Source organism: Phyllobates terribilis, unplaced genomic scaffold, assembly GCF_046119375.1.
Source record: "Phyllobates terribilis strain yellow unplaced genomic scaffold, ASM4611937v1 Scaffold_1__5_contigs__length_1240528914, whole genome shotgun sequence".
NCBI lineage: Eukaryota > Metazoa > Chordata > Amphibia > Anura > Dendrobatidae > Phyllobates > Phyllobates terribilis.
In genome coordinates, this window is record NW_027362761.1 from 1,073,817,689 (window position 1) to 1,073,835,357 (window position 17,669).

Consider the following 17,669-nt stretch of genomic DNA (forward strand, 5'->3'; position numbering starts at 1 on the left):
CCCCCCTAGTGGACCGTGGCCTACCTTGCGATGATCCTCTTCCGTAGGCCGCGGCTCCGCAGTGGATCGTCAGGGTTGAGGACCTTCCGTCGCGCTCCTGTGACATCGGCGTCTGCTGGGCTCCTTCCAGGACCTTACGCAACGTCCGGACGTGAGGCGGGGCTTCAGTTCTCGCGCGCTTTTGGAGTCCACGCCCCTCCTCTTCCCACGCGGCGTCTTCAAGATGGCGTCCAACGGCGGGAAAACTCCACGGATGGCGGGAAGAAGGCAGAAGATGGCGCCGGATGGCGGGAAAACTTCGCGGATGGCGGGAAGAAGGTAGAAGATGGCGCCGGATGGCAGGAAGCCTCCACGGATGGCGGGAATCTTCACCACTGGTAAGTTTGAACAGTCTTTTTCAGGAACGCAGTACCCGGTGGTTGCGGGCACGAAATCCTGCCGACTACGCCAAAAGTTGACGCGCCCCTGGGCCTGTGTCGCGCTGCGTTGCGCACGCGGGAGCTTACCCGGAGCCAGATCTCTTGAGGGTTGTAGTCTCGTGGCGGTGATCCGGTCCGAGCCCAGGGAGTCAGACTAAGTGGCGCTGTATCAGCGGTAGATGTTAGATGACTACGCCACCCGTTGAATGCAGCTTTGGAACTGCCGCTGCAGAGCAGACCGCTGAGGCCGGTGGAAGGATGGTGCAGCGGGGATGGTATAACCCCCAACGGGAGAGGTATGGCCTCAGGGCAGCCGACGTGGATGATGGGGGTAGCAGGAACCACTCGGAGACGGTACGGTGTAGTTCAGGGTCTTTACTGGTGACAAAGATAGACCCTCCCGGAGTACTGGCTAGCGATTGGGGCCTGGTCAGTCCTTGAGCAGATGGGATCTCCCCTGGCCAGGCGGAGTTGTAGGCCTCCCAAACTAACTGTACTCTTCTGGCTACCTTGCTAGAGGCGGGTATAAGTAGCCCACGTCCCTGAGTGTACCGTGTGGTGCTCACCCGTATGGCCGGTGACTCGGGGCCTTCTAGTAGCTTCCGCTCCACGACGGCGGTGCTGGTCCCATGCGTGTGACCGTGCCTTCGGGTTTCTTGGCCAGAGGACCTGAAATCCCCTGCCTGACGGATTCTGCTGCTGGGTAGGAGTTAGTCCCCACAGCCTCGGACTCCGGGTCCGGTAAGAAATCTTCTCAGTCAGGGCGAGCTCTGCAGCTGCCAGCCCCTGACTCCTTGTAACACTGCTCCCACAGAGCTCCTGTTGTTTCTTCCCATAGCTGCTTCTCTTCTCTGTCTCTACTTCTGGCATGGCCCAGGAGCTGGGCCCAGCCGGAGCCACAGCTCCCTGTCAGCCCTCCTGGCTGAACTCTCCCTCTGAACTCTCTAACCCTGCCTCAGCCCCAGGTTTATATAGGGGAAGTTCTTCCCCTCCCAGGACTGGGCAGGAGGTGTGGCATGCACAGGATCCCTGACCAAGAAACCTCCCACCTGCTCTCAGACATAACATTGCCGTTACTGTGGAAACCAGACCCCTGGGGTGCCACACTTTCTTCCACACTTCAACAAAATGCATATCATCCAGAAATTGTGAGATTTCTTTAAATACTTTTAATCCACGTGGAGATTTTTTGCTGTCACAATGTGATTGTAAGGAGTTTGTAGTCCAAAAAAGAAGTCAGATTTTTTTGGACTACAAACTCCTTACAATCACATTGTGACAGCAAAAAATCTCCACATGGATTAAAAGTCATGACCCGAAATTCCAATGCTTTTGTGCTTAAAACTTGCAATTCCTCTTTGTTTGAAAAAAGCAGCACTTTATTATGGTCATCATATGAGGAGAGCAGACATAGGGGGGGTAAGTAAGCGACAGCTGTTTCGCGTAAACTACGCTTCTTCAGGCTAATTACACCGTAAAATACACACTCCTTTTATATTCTACTTCCAATGCTATGTGCAGAAAATACAAAAAAATAAAAAGGGGAGGGAGGGGGAAGAAAAGGGATAATCAAAATGGAATAAGCACAAAATAAAAAAAGGAATTTGATAACATAATATATACAAACATAAAAACATTCTATATTATCAATCAGTAAGCACAACAAAAACATTAAGAAAGAAATGGACTTAAATCATGATGGTCATTTAACCCTACAGGTCCTAGTGCCCGTTATAGGAGCTGGTTCAGACCACAAGCTTCGGAACCGCATGCAATTAGGATTATCATGATGCTCCTTTCTCATGTGTGCAATAAGTCTGGTAAATCCTTTATCGGAGGCCAATGAACGTACATGTTCACTAAAATGTCTACGTAGAGGACGAATAGTTTTACCTATGTAAAATCTCCCACAAATCACAAATAACAGCATATACCACATATTTGCTTTGACAGGTAAAAAAGTTATTAATATTGTGAACATAACTGCCTAATTTTATTTTTGTTACCACAGAACATATTTTCAGTAACTGCAGTGTTTACACACATATTTTTCTTCCCTTTGGGTACAATTTTACTCAACTAATCTATTTTATTTTTTGTGTCATCCTTCCTTGAACTAAAGTATCTCTGTATCACAGGGGCGCTTGGACCTATAGAGTTAAATGACCAACATGATTTTAGTCCATTTCTTTCTTGAATGTTTTTATCATGCTTACTATTGGATATAGAATGTTTTATGTTTGTATATATTATGTTATCAAATTTCTTTACTTATTTTGTTTTGGTTTTCCCCTTTCTTCCCCCTACCTCCCTCCCATTTTTTTTATTTTTTGCACATAGCATTGGGAGTAGAGTATAAAAAGGGTGTGTATTCTATGTTGTAATTAGCTGGAAGAAGGGTAGGCTCTATCCTGGCCCCAGTGATTTTCAACATTTTTATAAATGATCTAGATAAGGGAACTGAAGGTAAACTAATCAAATTTGAAGACCATGCAAAGCTAGGAGGGATAGCTAACACTAGAGAAGACAGAGAAAGGATTCAGATGGATCTAGATAAGCTTGAACACTGGGCAGCGACTAATAGAATGGTATTTAACAGGGTGAAATGCAAGATTCTACATCTGGGCAAGAAAAACGAAAATGACATCTACAGAATGGGAGGAATAGGACTAAGCAACAGTATGTGAGAAAAAGACTTGTATACTAATAGATCACAGACTGCACATGAGTCCACAGTGTGATACAGCAGCAAAAAAGGCAAACAGTTCTGGGATGTATTAAGAGAAGTGTCTAGATCACGTGAAGTATTATCCCCCTCTACTCCTCCTTGGTCAGACCTCATCTGCAATACTGTGTTCAGTTCTGGGCATCACATTTTAAAAAAGGCATGAAGAAACTGGAGCAAGTTCAGAGAAGAGCTACCATGATGTCTTATGAGGAACGGTTAAAGGATCTGAGAATGTTTAGCTTGCAAAAGAGAAGACTGAGAGGAGACTTAATAGCTGTCTACAAATATCTGAAGGGCTGTCACAGTGTAGAGGGATCATCCTTTTTCTCAGTTGCACATGGAAATATGAGAAGCAATGGAATGAAACTGAAAGGGAGAAGATACAGATTAGATATTAGAAAAAACTTTTTGACAGTGAGGGTGATCAATGAGTGGAACAGGCGGCCACAAAAGGTGGTGAGTTCCCCTTCAATGGGAGTCTTCACACAGAGGCTGGACAGACATCTGTCTGAGATGGTTTAGTGAATCCTGCATTGAGCAGGGGGGTTGGATACGATGACCCTGGAGGTCCCCTCCAACTCTAACATTCTATGATTTACATGAAACAGCTATCGCTTACTTGCCTCCCTATGTCTCCTCTCCTCATGTGACAACCATAATAAAGGGCTGCTTTTTTTTCATGTACCAGTGGGGACTGCAGCTCTCATTTAACTTTTCATGCCTTTTTGCTCACAGTCTAGTAAATAACGTATGACTTGAATCAGGGTCTCAGCCCCTACATCATGCTGCTCTCATATTACATGACAAAAACCTGCTGACAGATTCCTTTTGAAATCCTGTGATCTTCGTTCTATTTACTATGTATAGGTTTAGGGGTCATTTCTTTCTGTCCTCTCTTGAATGATCTTCTATGCTGATTCTGCCTAAATCAAGGTTAAACTTTGATGAGCGCTCTGACCAATTACCCGTGAACAGCATTCTACAACCTACTATGTGCTGTGATACATGGAACCTTCAAACCAAATCAAAATGTATCATAAAACCTTATTGCAAAAATGCCTTTCAGACAATAATACATGCATTTAGGTAAAACTAAATACCTCCAATCATTTCCATATTTTTAAAGCTATGGCATTTGATGCTTAATTCATAATGCAGAATACAAGTATTATTGCTCAAAAGGAGAAATCGATTTTCTGAAAATAATTGGTAGAACGCTGGAAAGCAGTAGAATAATTGATCAAGTTTCTTAAACTAAAAATGCATGATATTTATTTATACGTTTGTGTTTTGCAGGAAGTGAGAAAACATTCTGGTGGACACCACAAGGTATTATCTCAGGAGAACCCTCTGGAACAAACCACTACATTGACAAACTAAATAACTTCATACTAACAAGGCCTGAACGTTCTCGTGAAGGGCTTTATATCTGCATTGCTGGAATGGAAAGAATTGTGTACCAGGTACATTTCCAGGGAGAAGTAGAAACACCTATAATAAGGAGGACACGTGACGTTCCACAACTGAACACCAGAATACGAACAGATGAAGATTTCACTCGGGCAGTTGTCCTCTCTGTGGTCATCTCATTTATATGTGCCTTTGTACTGGGTGTGTTTCTTAGACCTTGCTTGGAAAAGTTATGGAGGAAACTTTGCAAGTCCAAAGACTCAAAGAAGAAGACCTCAGATGAGGCGTATGACAATGAAGGTTTTTCAGAGGAAAATGTATCAAGGAGGCACTCTTCAAATGGTGCGGGTAGTAGGCTGCCCGTACATGTGTCCAAAGAAAAGTCTTCTGGAAGCGATTCAGATTTTGAAGAACCAGACAGTAGTAAATATGAGAACGTTACCTATAACGAAAGAGAAATCTACTACAAAGATGAACCGTGTCATCTCGACACTCAGATACCCACACGTAGTGAAGTTCAAGAGAGAAGTGGCGCACCTGATATTGTGGAGGTTAAACATAAAAATGTCAATTCCGCAAGTAATTCACATTCAAAGAAAGTAACATGGGCAAGTGATGAAGAGCGTAACCCTAAAGTCAACCTTAAAAGTGTAATGCTATTGCTAAAGCCTATTAAGATCATAGTTCCAGCAACTGAAATGGAGAACACAGATAACCATTATCAAAACAGCACACTATCTGTCATTCCCAAGAAAACTAAAGGGAGTTTTTCAGACAGCATTTCTTCCAATGATTCGGAGTTTTGGGATGCAGAAGATCGGCTTTCAGATGAATATATTATAGTGAAGTATGTTTCCACACAGCAAGTAGGATCTGCAAGTAAAGAACATGTTATCCCTACAGTAAACCTCCGACACGTCATGTCTTTATTGAAACCTATCAACTTTATTGTTCCAGAATCTACAGAACCTGAGAGAGCTAAAAACCATTATGAAGATTTCTCAAATAGCTCTAGTCAGTTCACCGATCAAGACTTATATGATAGTAGTTTGTCTGACGATGGATCCAGTAGTTCTGTTGAAGATCACAGCTCCAAAAAGGATTCTATAATCATGACAACGGCAAACAAAGAAAACGACAGCCCTAAAATCAATCTAAAACATGTAATGTCTCTGCTGAAACCTATTAATATAATAGTTCCAGAATTTACAGCCTACGACATAGTAAAAAGTCCAACAAAGAAGCAAATGTTTCCTTTTGTTTTACCAAGATATCCAAAATATAACATGGATAATTATTCTAATCAAGCTCCTGAAAATCAACCCACAAAGGATGCAACAGGTAAAAAGGCATTTTCTGACAGCACTTCTTCAGATGATGGGTCGATTGATTATGATTATAGTTCAGATGAGGCAGTTACATTGCATCCTGTTTTGCCCCCAACAATGCAAGCATCATGGGAAACTAAAACTGATACTAGTCCTACAGTAAACCTTCAACAAGTAATGTCTCTACTGAAACCTATTAACATCATTGTCCCATCTACAATAAGTGAGGTAGAAAGAAATCTTTTACAGGATGCGTCTTACCTATGTGGTACATCAAGACCACCAAAGGACATAGAGGAAGAAAGCAGTTCATCAGATGAGGGGTCAGCTTTTGATTATGATGACAGTTCAGATGAGGAAGTTAAACTGAATTCTAGTTTGTCTCCAACACAACAAGCATCATGGGCAAACACTATTGACACTAGACCTACGGTGAATCTTCAACAAATCATTTCTCTTCTAAAGCCAATTAGGATCATAGCTCCAGAGTTTGACATCAAAATGGAAGAAAAAGATATTTTTCTTAAACAATATCAAGAACCTGGAAATCAGTCACCGAGTCCAAAATATGAAAGCAGTTTTGTATCTTCCACAAGACCAACAATAGATTTGGATGGTAATCAAACCTCTTCTGACAGCAGTTCTTCAGAAGATGAATCAAAGAAGGATCACAGTTCAGATGAAGCAAGTTTAGTTCCTTATGTTTCGATTCCAAAACAAGAAGCTTGGGCAAAAATGGAAAACACTAGTCCTACAGTGAACCTTAAACATGTAATGTCTCTTTTAAAACCTATTAATATCATAATTCCTGAATCTACTGCTATTGATCCAGGGAAAAGACCTTCACAAATACCGTTCTTCCCAGCCAGCATATCTGGATATCCAGGGCACAGTATGGAAGATATCAAAGTAGAACCAGAAAACAAACCAAATAATAAACCTCCAACTTTTCTCATATATGATCGGGAGGGAGAGAAGTCTACTGACAGTAGTTCATCAGATGATGGGTCAGATTTTGACTATGATGACAGTTCCAATGAGGGGGTTAAAATGGCTCCTGTTTTCCTCCCAACAAAGGAAGAATCTTGGACACATAACATTAATACTAGACCTACAGTAAACCTTCTACAAGTCATGTCTCTTCTTAAGCCTATTAGCATCATAGCTCCAGATTTTGAAAAGAAAATGGAAGATAAAGAATTTCAAGAACCTGGATATCAGTCACCCTATCCAAATTATGAAAACAATTTTACATCTACAAGACCAACCAATAATTTAGAAGATAAGCAAACATCTTCAGACAGCCGTTCATCAGATGATGAATCAAAGGAGGATCACAGTCTAGATGATGGATTTCTAATTCCTTTGGTTTCACTTACGAAACAAGAAACTTGGGGAAAGCAACAAAATGTTAGCCCCACAGTGAACCTCAAGCATGTTATGTCTCTTTTAAAACCTATTAAAGTCACAATTCCAGAATCTCCAAAATCTGATCCAATAAGCAGACCTTCACAAATACAGTTTTTCCCAGGAAGCATTTCTAAATTTCCAGAATGCACAAGTGAAGATCTAGAAAATGAAAACCATTTTGTATCATCCACAAGTCCAACAAACTATTTGGAAAATAAGGAAAGATCTTCTGACAGCAGTTCATCAGATGAGGAATCAAACGAGGATCACGGTTCAGATGATGGAGATATAATTCCTTCTGTTTCTCTTACTAAACAAGAAACTTGGCCAAAACAAGAACATGTTAGCCCAACAGTGAATCTTAAGGAAGTAATGTCTCTTTTAAAACCTATTAATATAACAATTCCAGTATCTCCAAAATATGATCTAGTAAATAGACCTTCACAAATACAGCTTTTCCCGGGAAGCATTTCTAAATTTCCAGAACACACAAGTGAAGATCAAGAACATGAAAACAGATTTGTTTCATCCACAAGTCCAACAAACTATTTAGAAAGTAGGGAAACATCTTCTGACAGCAGTTCATCAGATGATGAATCAAAGGAGGATCACAGTTTAGATGATGGATTTATAATTCCTTCCGGTTCACTTGCAAAACAAGAAACTTGGGCAAAGCAACAAAATGTTAGCCCCACAGTGAACCTCAAGAATGTAATGTCTCTTTTAAAACCTATTAAAGTCACAATTCCAGAATCTCCAAAATCTGATTCAATAAGCAGACCTTCACAAATACAGTTTTTCCCAGGCAGCATTTCTAAATTTCCAGAACACACAAGTGAAGATCTAGAAAATGAAAACCATTTTGTATCATCCACAAGTCCAACAAACTATTTGGAAAGTAAGGAAAGATCTTCTGACAGCAGTTCATCAGATGAGGATTCAAATGAAGATCACAGTTCAGATGATGAAGGTATAATTCCTTCTGTTTCTCTTACTAAACAAGAAACTTGGCAAAAACAAGAACATGTTAGCCCAACAGTGAATCTTAAGGAAGTAATGTCTCTTTTAAAACCTATTAATATAACAATTCCAGTATCTCCAAAATATGATCTAGTAAATAGACCTTCACAAATACAGTTTTTCCCGGGAAGCATTTCTAAATTTCCAGAACACACAAGTGAAGATCAAGAACATGAAAACAGATTTGTTTCATCCACAAGTCCAACAAACTATTTAGAAAGTAAGGAAACATCTTCTGACAGCAGTTCATCAGATGAGGATTCAAATGAAGATCACAGTTCAGATGATGAAGGTATAATTCCTTCTGTTGCTCTTACAAAACAAGAAACTTGGCCAAAACAACAAAATGTTAGTCCCACTGTGAACCTCAAGCATGCAATGTCTCTTTTGAAACCTATTAATGTCACAATTCAAGAATCTCCAAAGAGTGATCAACTTAAAGGTCACGGAGAACCAGAAAATAAGCCGTACAATGAAAAACAGAGCTACAATAGAAATCCTATTCTTCCAAGTGAAGGAGATGGAAATAAGACATTTTATGATAGCAGTTCACCAGATAATGGGTCAGATTTTGATTATGATGCCAATTCAGATGAGGAGGTTAAACTGAATTCTTATTTGCCTTTAACAAAACAAGCATCGGGGACAAACACTATTGATTCTAGACCTACAGTGAATCTTCAACAAGTCATTTCTTTTCTAAAACCAATTAGCATCATAGCTCCAGAGTTTGACAACAAAATAAAAAAAACAGATAGTTTTCTTAAAGAGTATCAAGATCCTGGAAATCAGTCACCAAACCCAACATATGAAAACAGTTTTGTATCTTCCATAAGACCAAATATATACTTGGATGGAACGCAAAAACCTTCTTCTGACAGCAGTTCTTCAGAAGATGAATCAAAGGAGGACCACAGTTCAGATAATGGAAGTATAATTCCTTCTGTTTCGCTTACAACACACGAAACTTGGACAAGACAGCAAGTTAGCCCTACTGTAAATCTTAAGTATGTAATGTCTCTTTTAAAACCTATTAATGTCACAATTCCAGGATCTCCAAAATCTGATCTAGTAAACAGACCTTCACAAACACACTTTTTCCCAGGAAGTATTTCTAGATATCCAGATCACAGAAGGGAAGATATAGAAAATGAAAACAGTTTTGTGCCATCCACAAGACCAACAAACTATATGAAAGATGAGCAAACATCTTCTGACAGCAGTTCATCAGAGGATGAATCAAAGGAGGATCACAGTACAGATGATGGAGAAGGAATTCCTACTGTTTCTGTAATAAAACAAGCAACTTGGGAAAAACAACAAGATGTTAGCCCAACAGTGGACCTTAAGCATGTAATGTCTCTTTTAAAACCTATTAATATCACATTTCCTGAATCTCCAAAGAGTGAGCAAGCTAAGACTCCTTCTTTAACACAGTTTTTTCCTGGCAGCATATCTAGATATCCAGACCACAGAATGGAAGATAAAGAAAATTTGTATTATCAGGATACATTATATGGAGAACCAGAAAATAAGCCATACAATGAAAAACAAAGCTACGATAAAAGTCCTACTCTCTCTGTAAGTGATGGAGAAGGAAAGAAGACATTTCAAGACAGCAGTTCATCGGACGATGAATCAAAGGAGTATCACAGTTCAGATGTAATTCGAATTCCTCCTGTTTCGCTTACGACACAAGAACCTTGGGCAAAACAGCAAAACGTTTGCCCTATCGTAAACCTTAAACATGCAATGTCTCTTTTAAAACCAATTAATATCACAATCCCAGAATCTCCAAAGACTGAACCAGTAAAGAGTCCTTTACAAACACAGTTTATCCCAGGAAGTATTTCTAGATATCCAGAACACACAAGGGAAGATATAGAAAATAAAAACAGTTTTGTACCATCCACAAGGCCAACAAACTATATAGAAGATAAGCAAACGTCTTCTGACAGCAGTTCATCAGATGATGAATCAAAGGAGGATCACAGCTCAGATGATGGAGGTCGAATCCCTCCTGTTTCTGTAATAAAACAAGCAACTTGGGAAAAACAACAAAAAGTTAGTCCCACAGTGAACCTCAAGTATGTCATGTCTCTTTTAAAACCTATTAATATCACAATTCCAGAATCTCCGAAGAGTGATCTAGGAAAGAATCCTTTGCAATCACAATTTTTCCCAGGCAGTATATCAAGATATCCGGTGCACAGAATGGAAGACCACTATTCTGGTGATCCAGAAAATAAGACATATGATAAAAAACAGAGCTATGACAAAAGTCCTACTCTTCCCCTAAATGATGGAGAAGGAAAGAAGACATTTTATGACAGTAGTTTATCAGATGATTCTAAAGCGGAGAGTTCCGATGAGGAAGTTACAGTGAATCCTGGCTTGCTTTTAATCAAACAACCATCATGGACAAGAAAAGATGAAAGCCCCAAGGTGAACCTTCAACAAGTCATTTCTCTGCTAAAACCTATTAATATCATAGTGCCACACTGCTCAGTAACTGAACCATTTGGAAGTCCTTCACAGAAACAGTTTTCCCCAACTAGTAGTACAAACCATGAAGACAGAGACTCTATATTTCCCACTTCCGTCATTAATAATAGTAAATGTGAGCAGACTTTTTATGGCACCAGTTCATCCGATACAGAATCAATGGATGATGAGGATCAAGGTTCTGATAAAGAAAAGATCACAAATTCTGATTTATTTATAACAAAGCAAGAACCATGGACACCCAAAGTAAATGTAAGTCCAACTGTGAACTTCAAACATGTAATGTCTCTAGTAAGACCTATTAGTATTTTTGTTACAGACAATACAGCTATGGAGAAATTACAAAATCCTTCACAAATGCTGTTTTTCCCAAGTGGTATACCAAGACAACCAGAAAACAAAGTTGAATCTGTCCAAGTATCCAGTGAACCAGAGCAACAATCACACAGTGAAACCATCTCATCAAGATATAAAGAAAGTATACCGAAATTATATGACAGCAGTTCAGATGATGACTCAAAGAAGAATCACAGTTCAGATGATGGTGATCTAATACATTATTGGCCTACAAGAAAACCGGCAACATGGACACATAAGGAAGTCATTAGGCCATCATTTAACCTTAAACAAGTAATGTCTTTAGTAAAACCTATTAATATCATATCTCCATTGTCGGTGACAGATGTGAAGTTATACTATCCGCATAATCATGAGTATATCAAACAGCAAGGAGGAGTTGAAATTCAACCTCAAGATCCAAACTATGAAAAACCTTATTCTGAAATTTCCAGACAACCTACAAAACATGAAGGATATACAGAAATACTATCTGACAGCACTTCATCAGATGATGACTCAAATAAGGGAGAAGATAACAGTTCAGATGAGGGTGGTGAAATAAATTCTGATTTATTTCTAACAATGAGTGGCACAGAAAATATTAGCCCAAATGTCAACCTCAAGTACGTAATGTCTCTGGTGAAACCCGTTAACATTAAAGCTCCAGACAGCACTGTCACTGAAGCACTAAGAAGTTTTCAGGAAAAGTACAATGTCGAAGTACGTAGGTATAAACCAGTAAACCAGTTACAGAATGAAACAGATAATGATCCTCCTATACCTAAACTCAAAAGCCTTAAGTCAATGAGAGACGATGAATCTAAGCATTTTGTTTACGAGATAAATCAGGATTTTGATGCCACTGAAGTTAATCCAAAGCTGTTAACATGGGAAAATAGTGAAAATCCGAATCATAGCGTAAACCTAAAACATACAATGTCTCTTCTTAAACCCATTACTATTATAGCTCCAGATTTCACCACTACTGTGGCTGTGACTAGCCCTGAACAGACATATTCTTCTAACATCTATCCACCAAGAGATGGAATGGAAAATGTTTACACATACCATCATCACCATGATCCAGACTATAGATTTGATGGAGACAATTCTAGAAAACAGCTAAACAATACAAGTTATAAAGGCCTCAGTAGTTCTAATTCAGAAGAAGCCTTTGCTTTCTACAACAGGACCCCTGTGGAGGAGTCAAGTCAGATTTCATACAAAGATAATATAAAAAAATCACCTCCTCTTCCAAAATGGATAACTTCAGCCGATAGGGACAACACAAGCCACAAACTGAACCTCAAACATTTAATATCTCTGGTAAAACCAATTAACATTGCAGTTCCAGACTATTTATCGACTGACACAGTGATGAGTCCAACAAAAGTGCCAGTATCAGAAAGACTGTCACATAATACTATTTCTGAATATTACACAGACACCAGCAATGATAGTTCATCAGATGATGGCTCCTTCTTCTGCTTCAGTCAATCCAACTCATTATCAAATGAATCTGAGAAGATAGATACTGAGGCAGTCAAAAGCAATAGCAAAAAAGAAATGGACAAAGGAAAGGTTGCAAAAAGTGGGAAACACGGTACAACATACCCCAAAACAAATATGGCCTACGGGGACGAAAAGCTTAAAGACTTTGCTGGTGGTGAATATGAACCAAATAAAGCTAAGGATGTTCTTCATTGGTTAAACACTAATATAAATGACAAACAAAATACTGAATTTTCAAGCAGTAAAACCCCAACCGAACAAACATCAGAGCAAGAACTTGTGCTGGACCTGAACAATCAAGGATGGACAACAAGGACTATTGTTAGAAAAGAGAACCTATCCATGCCAACGTATTTCTTACCAGTTTTTGGTGAAACAAGCACCGATGGAAATTTGATTGATTTTACCAATGACTCATGACAATAGTTGGATGTATTTGTACAAAAGGAGGTTTCACCCACAATGGACTATTCCATGCCAAGGCATGAAGGGCAGTGCTTTCCAAACATGAGAAACATTTTTGATTTCTTGAACGAAGAACAAATCTAACGTGAAGTAGATTTCAACTCCATCATATTCGACACTACGGTGTATGTAGATATATTGTAAACTATGATATCATAAACCTGCATATTAATCTATTTGCCAACGAAATGTTAATCTTTGGTACTTATAATCACTCACCAAATAGTGAAATGTGAAGTCTATAAAGAGCTACTAAAGTCATTCACATATTGCATGCTCATATTTCAGGAGTCTAAAGGGTGACGTTTATCCTTGTAGAGAGTGACATGCCAGTGTAAGGAGGCTTATATTCATGCAATGCTCCTCTGGGAAATTAAAAATTGCAAATTGCCTCTTCAGAGAGATAGAGGACTAGAGGTCTAGTGCCATCTATTGGAAGTAGCAATCCTAAAAGTCAATATCGACCCTTTTAACGAGCCGAAGTCATATGGCAAGGCTCGTTAAAGGGTCGATATTGACTTTTTGTATTGCTACTTCCAACAGGTGGCGCTAGAGTTCAAGTACTCTTCCTCTCTGAAGAGGCAATTAGCTTATTTCTGAAGATTCTCAGGACTGAAGGTGCACTGAAAAAAGTAGTGATCATAAAGGGCAGGGAATGGATATTTTTCTGACCTTGCTCATTGAACACTGTAGTCAGCTTGAATGGACTTAGACAAAGATTGTATTGATTGCACAGCAAGTGGTGATTACATTTTCAAGAGATTTATTTTAGAGTTATTGGATTCCTTGGCATAAAACAGTCACACCCTGAGGTCAGCATTACCTCTTACACCATGCATTGCACTGAGGGACTACTATTAAGGCAACATCTACTTAGCAGCTTTTGTAAGTTCATCTGGCCGACTGGTCGTCCACGTATTTGTGGTGATATATTAGTCAGGTCTAAACAGATGGGAGGCCTCGGTCTTCCAGATTGTAGAAAATACTACATGGCGATAGTCCATGCCAGAATACTCGATTATTTTCACCATCAACATGGGAAGCTTTGGGTTCATATAGCACAAACTATATGTCCAAGGGCATTAACTACACTCCCCTGGAACCCACATCCCTCAGTCCTTAAACCCTCTCAACAATTGTACAGCACATACTGTACAGTCCTATCCCTACGTCGAGACAATAAGATCTCTCTAATTGACCCACAGGGCCCATTATACCCCATCTCAGACAATCCCACCTTTTTACCGGAGCTATCTTCCAATCGATTTCTGGGTAGAAGTAAATATCACCCTCTTCACTTTGCTCATGTACTATCTAACGCATCTTTAATACCCCTCAACGAGATATTTCAGGACTGCTCTATCCCTCCAAGAGCCGACTATCACTATAGACAATTGCAACATTTCTATTCCCATGTTAGAAAAGATAGACGGCTCAATAGGGATCTTACAAATTTTGAAAAACTGTACCTGTCATCATCTCCACCCTTGCACTCCATCTCATTGCTCTACAAACACCTACAACTGCCAGACCACCCTATTGCGATGCATGGTAAAGAGAACTGGGCAAATCTTTTGAAGACTCCCAATGGGCTAAATGTTTTCAATTTGTTCACAAAACGTCAATTGCAACCAAAGCTCAAGAGACCTCCTTTAAGATCGTTTCCAGATGGTACCATGTTCCCATATTAGTTAATAAGTGGTTTCCCGCAGTATCAAATAGATGCTGGAGATGTGAAGTGGAAAAGGGGACGATGACACACATTTGGTGTAGCTGTCCCATAATAAGAATTTTCTGGACTCAGGTAATTCAGACTATTAAAAAAATGACTAGTCTCTCTGTGCCCGACTCTCCTGAATCTCTTTTGCTCTTTATGATCCCAACTAGTATCACCAGATACAAAAGGTCTTTAATAAGCTACCTTATACAGGCTGCTAAGAATATCATTCCTCGTCACTGGAAAAGTACTTCACCTACTGTGGAGGAGTGGTTCTGTGAAATAGCCCTTCTAAATAGGATGGAACATTTGATTGCCCAATCCCCCACTGACTGTGATAGTTACTGTGAGACTTGGGAGAGACTGGATTGAATTTCAGGAATGCAATGCCTACCGTCTTACATCAGACTGATGTGACCCACCCTTTTCTCCGATGCGTTTCTTCTCCGAACGGATTACGCTCCGCTCCTCGCTGCACGATGTATGGTTTCCTTGGATTTTAGTAACTTCATAATTGTAATATTGATGGCCTAAAATGTTCCCTTCCCTCCTTTTTCTTCCTATAACTTGATGTTTTATTGGAAGTTATACTTATATTCTATGATATATTGATGCTGATATTGTCCTGGTTATTCTTTTTTTTTGTATTTTTGCAATTGAAAGTTATTTAACCTTTCAATAAGGCTGTGTGCACACGATGCGTTTTTAATGCGTTTCCGCAGCGCTTTTGCAGCTACGGAAACGCATTAAAAACGCATGGTAGAAGGGCAGCAACGTTCCCCAATGGAAATCCGCATGTGCTGTGCCCATGCTGCGGATTTTTCCGCAGCGTTTATGCTGCGCTCAAAAATCCTCAGCATGTCCATTAATTTTGCGGAAACGCAGCGTTTTCGCCGCCATTGACTTGCATTAGAACGCGCCAATACCGCAAGACTGCATTTGTACTTGCGCTATTGGCGCGTTCTAATGTGCGGATGGTACCCGGGTGTGGAGAAGATGAGACTCTCCTCCACACCCAGGTACCATAAAAAAGCTGTAAAAACAAGAATAAAATAAAAAATAATGTATACTTACCTTCTGTCGGCCCGCGCACCGCTCCTGCTTGGTTCCCGGCACTTTGCAGTGAGTTGAAGGACCTGCGCTGACATCAGAGTCATGTGATGGGTCACGTGACGCTGACGTCGGCAGGTCTTTCAATTCACTGTTGCCGGCAAGGGAGAACGGAGTGAGCGGGACACCGGAGGGTAAGTATACATTTATTTTTTTTATTTTTAACCACTCTCTCGGTCACAGTATATAAATCCATGCCGTTTGCATGGATTTATATAGTGTGACCTAGTTGTCACAAGCACTTTCCAAGTGATGCTAAAATCGCTTGGAAAGCGCTTGTCAATCCGCATGCGGAAATGTCAGTGGCATTTCTGCATGTCCCTGGCAGAAAAACGCATGTACAATCCGCATGCGTTTTTTTCTGCCAGGAAGATGCAGAAACGCTCAGGAAATAATCCTGAGCATTTCCGCATCGTGTGCACATAGCCTAAAAATTTAATTTTGAAAAAAAAAGAAAGTCCTCCTGAACTATTGCATATAAACCCATAAGTGACAGAATGCAGACATCAGCGTCTGTCGCCACCGTGTGCTGCCGTCAACATAAAAGGTCTGACAGGTTCTCTTTAAATATGTTTAGCTTGTGCTTTTAATTAATTGTAGTAATGTTCTATCATTTCTTGTGGCCTTTATAGATTTGATCTGTAGAATGCAGATTTCATCTATAATACATGGATGACTAGCTTTCAGGATTAAATTTAAATTGTCAAATTGTGTGCAATGGTTCTTGTGCATGAAACCAACTTACAATATTCTTGATATTTGGACACAGGCCTCAATTCATCATGGTCTTCTTGACTGTACAATTCATTATTCCATTTGCAAATTCAGAGTCTAGCGGTTCCTTTGGTTTTCGCCTGATTCCGCAATTGCAACTTTTAAAAATTCGCAAAATTTGGTGCAAGTTCGCTCCAATCTCCCCCTGGTGTATTTCCAATGTTAGTATTTTTGTGAAATTTTTGCTCCACTGTGTTATTTTTGTCGCAAAAAAAAACATCAAGACAGGAATAAAGCAAATTTTTGATTTTGCTCCAATTTTCATGAATCATGTGCATCATTTTGATGAATTTGGCACTAAAAACAGCAATTAGTACCGCAACACAAAAAAGAGGCTTAAAGAAAGCAAATGATGAATTGGGGCCGCAGTATACATAAATGACCTTAGCATGGTCAGCTTAAGAAGACCATCATCAATTTTAGATCCAAATCAGTATTGGCATGGGCATACCATAGAGTAGGGATTTCAGCGTGCATGGGCATACCATAGAGTAGGGATTTCAGCGTGCATGGGCATACCATAGAGTAGGGATTTTAGAGTGCATGGGCATACCATAGAGTAGGGATTTTAGAGTGCATGGGCATACCATAGAGTAGGGATTTTGGCGAAATCAGATATATCTGTGTTCAATAGCTGCAATCATGTTCAGTACTTAAAATATAGATTTAGATGAGAATGACTAGATGCAGTCTGCATGTTCAAAACAACCAGAGATCAAACTAAGGCTGGTTTTACGCATCTGACATTCACAGTGCAACTATAGACCGCAATGTCCAGAACGATTGCCGGTGGCTTGAACTCAGTCTGATAAGAATATATGAACTTGTTGCGTTCAGGTAAGGAGACCCCTGGGCAGTCTGGAGATTGCGATCCATTCTCTGACTATGAATGTTGGATGTGTGAAACGGGATGTAAAAAAGGTTCTGCTTGG

At 40.0% G+C, this 17,669-nt stretch overlaps 1 protein-coding gene across 2 annotated transcripts in view; it reads left to right on the forward strand.

The window, feature by feature from the left end:
• The window catches only part of LRRC66 (leucine rich repeat containing 66), a 38,447-nt gene extending 21,452 nt beyond the window's left edge, over positions 1 to 16,995 (forward strand). For both annotated transcript variants that reach the window (XM_073645504.1, XM_073645505.1), the window contains one exon: positions 4,444 to 16,995. In XM_073645504.1, coding sequence (XP_073501605.1) covers positions 4,444 to 13,091 — 8,648 coding nt within the window. In that variant the 3' untranslated portion in view covers positions 13,092 to 16,995. The remainder of the gene's footprint in view (positions 1 to 4,443) is intronic.
• The last annotated feature ends 674 nt before the right edge of the window (positions 16,996 to 17,669 follow it).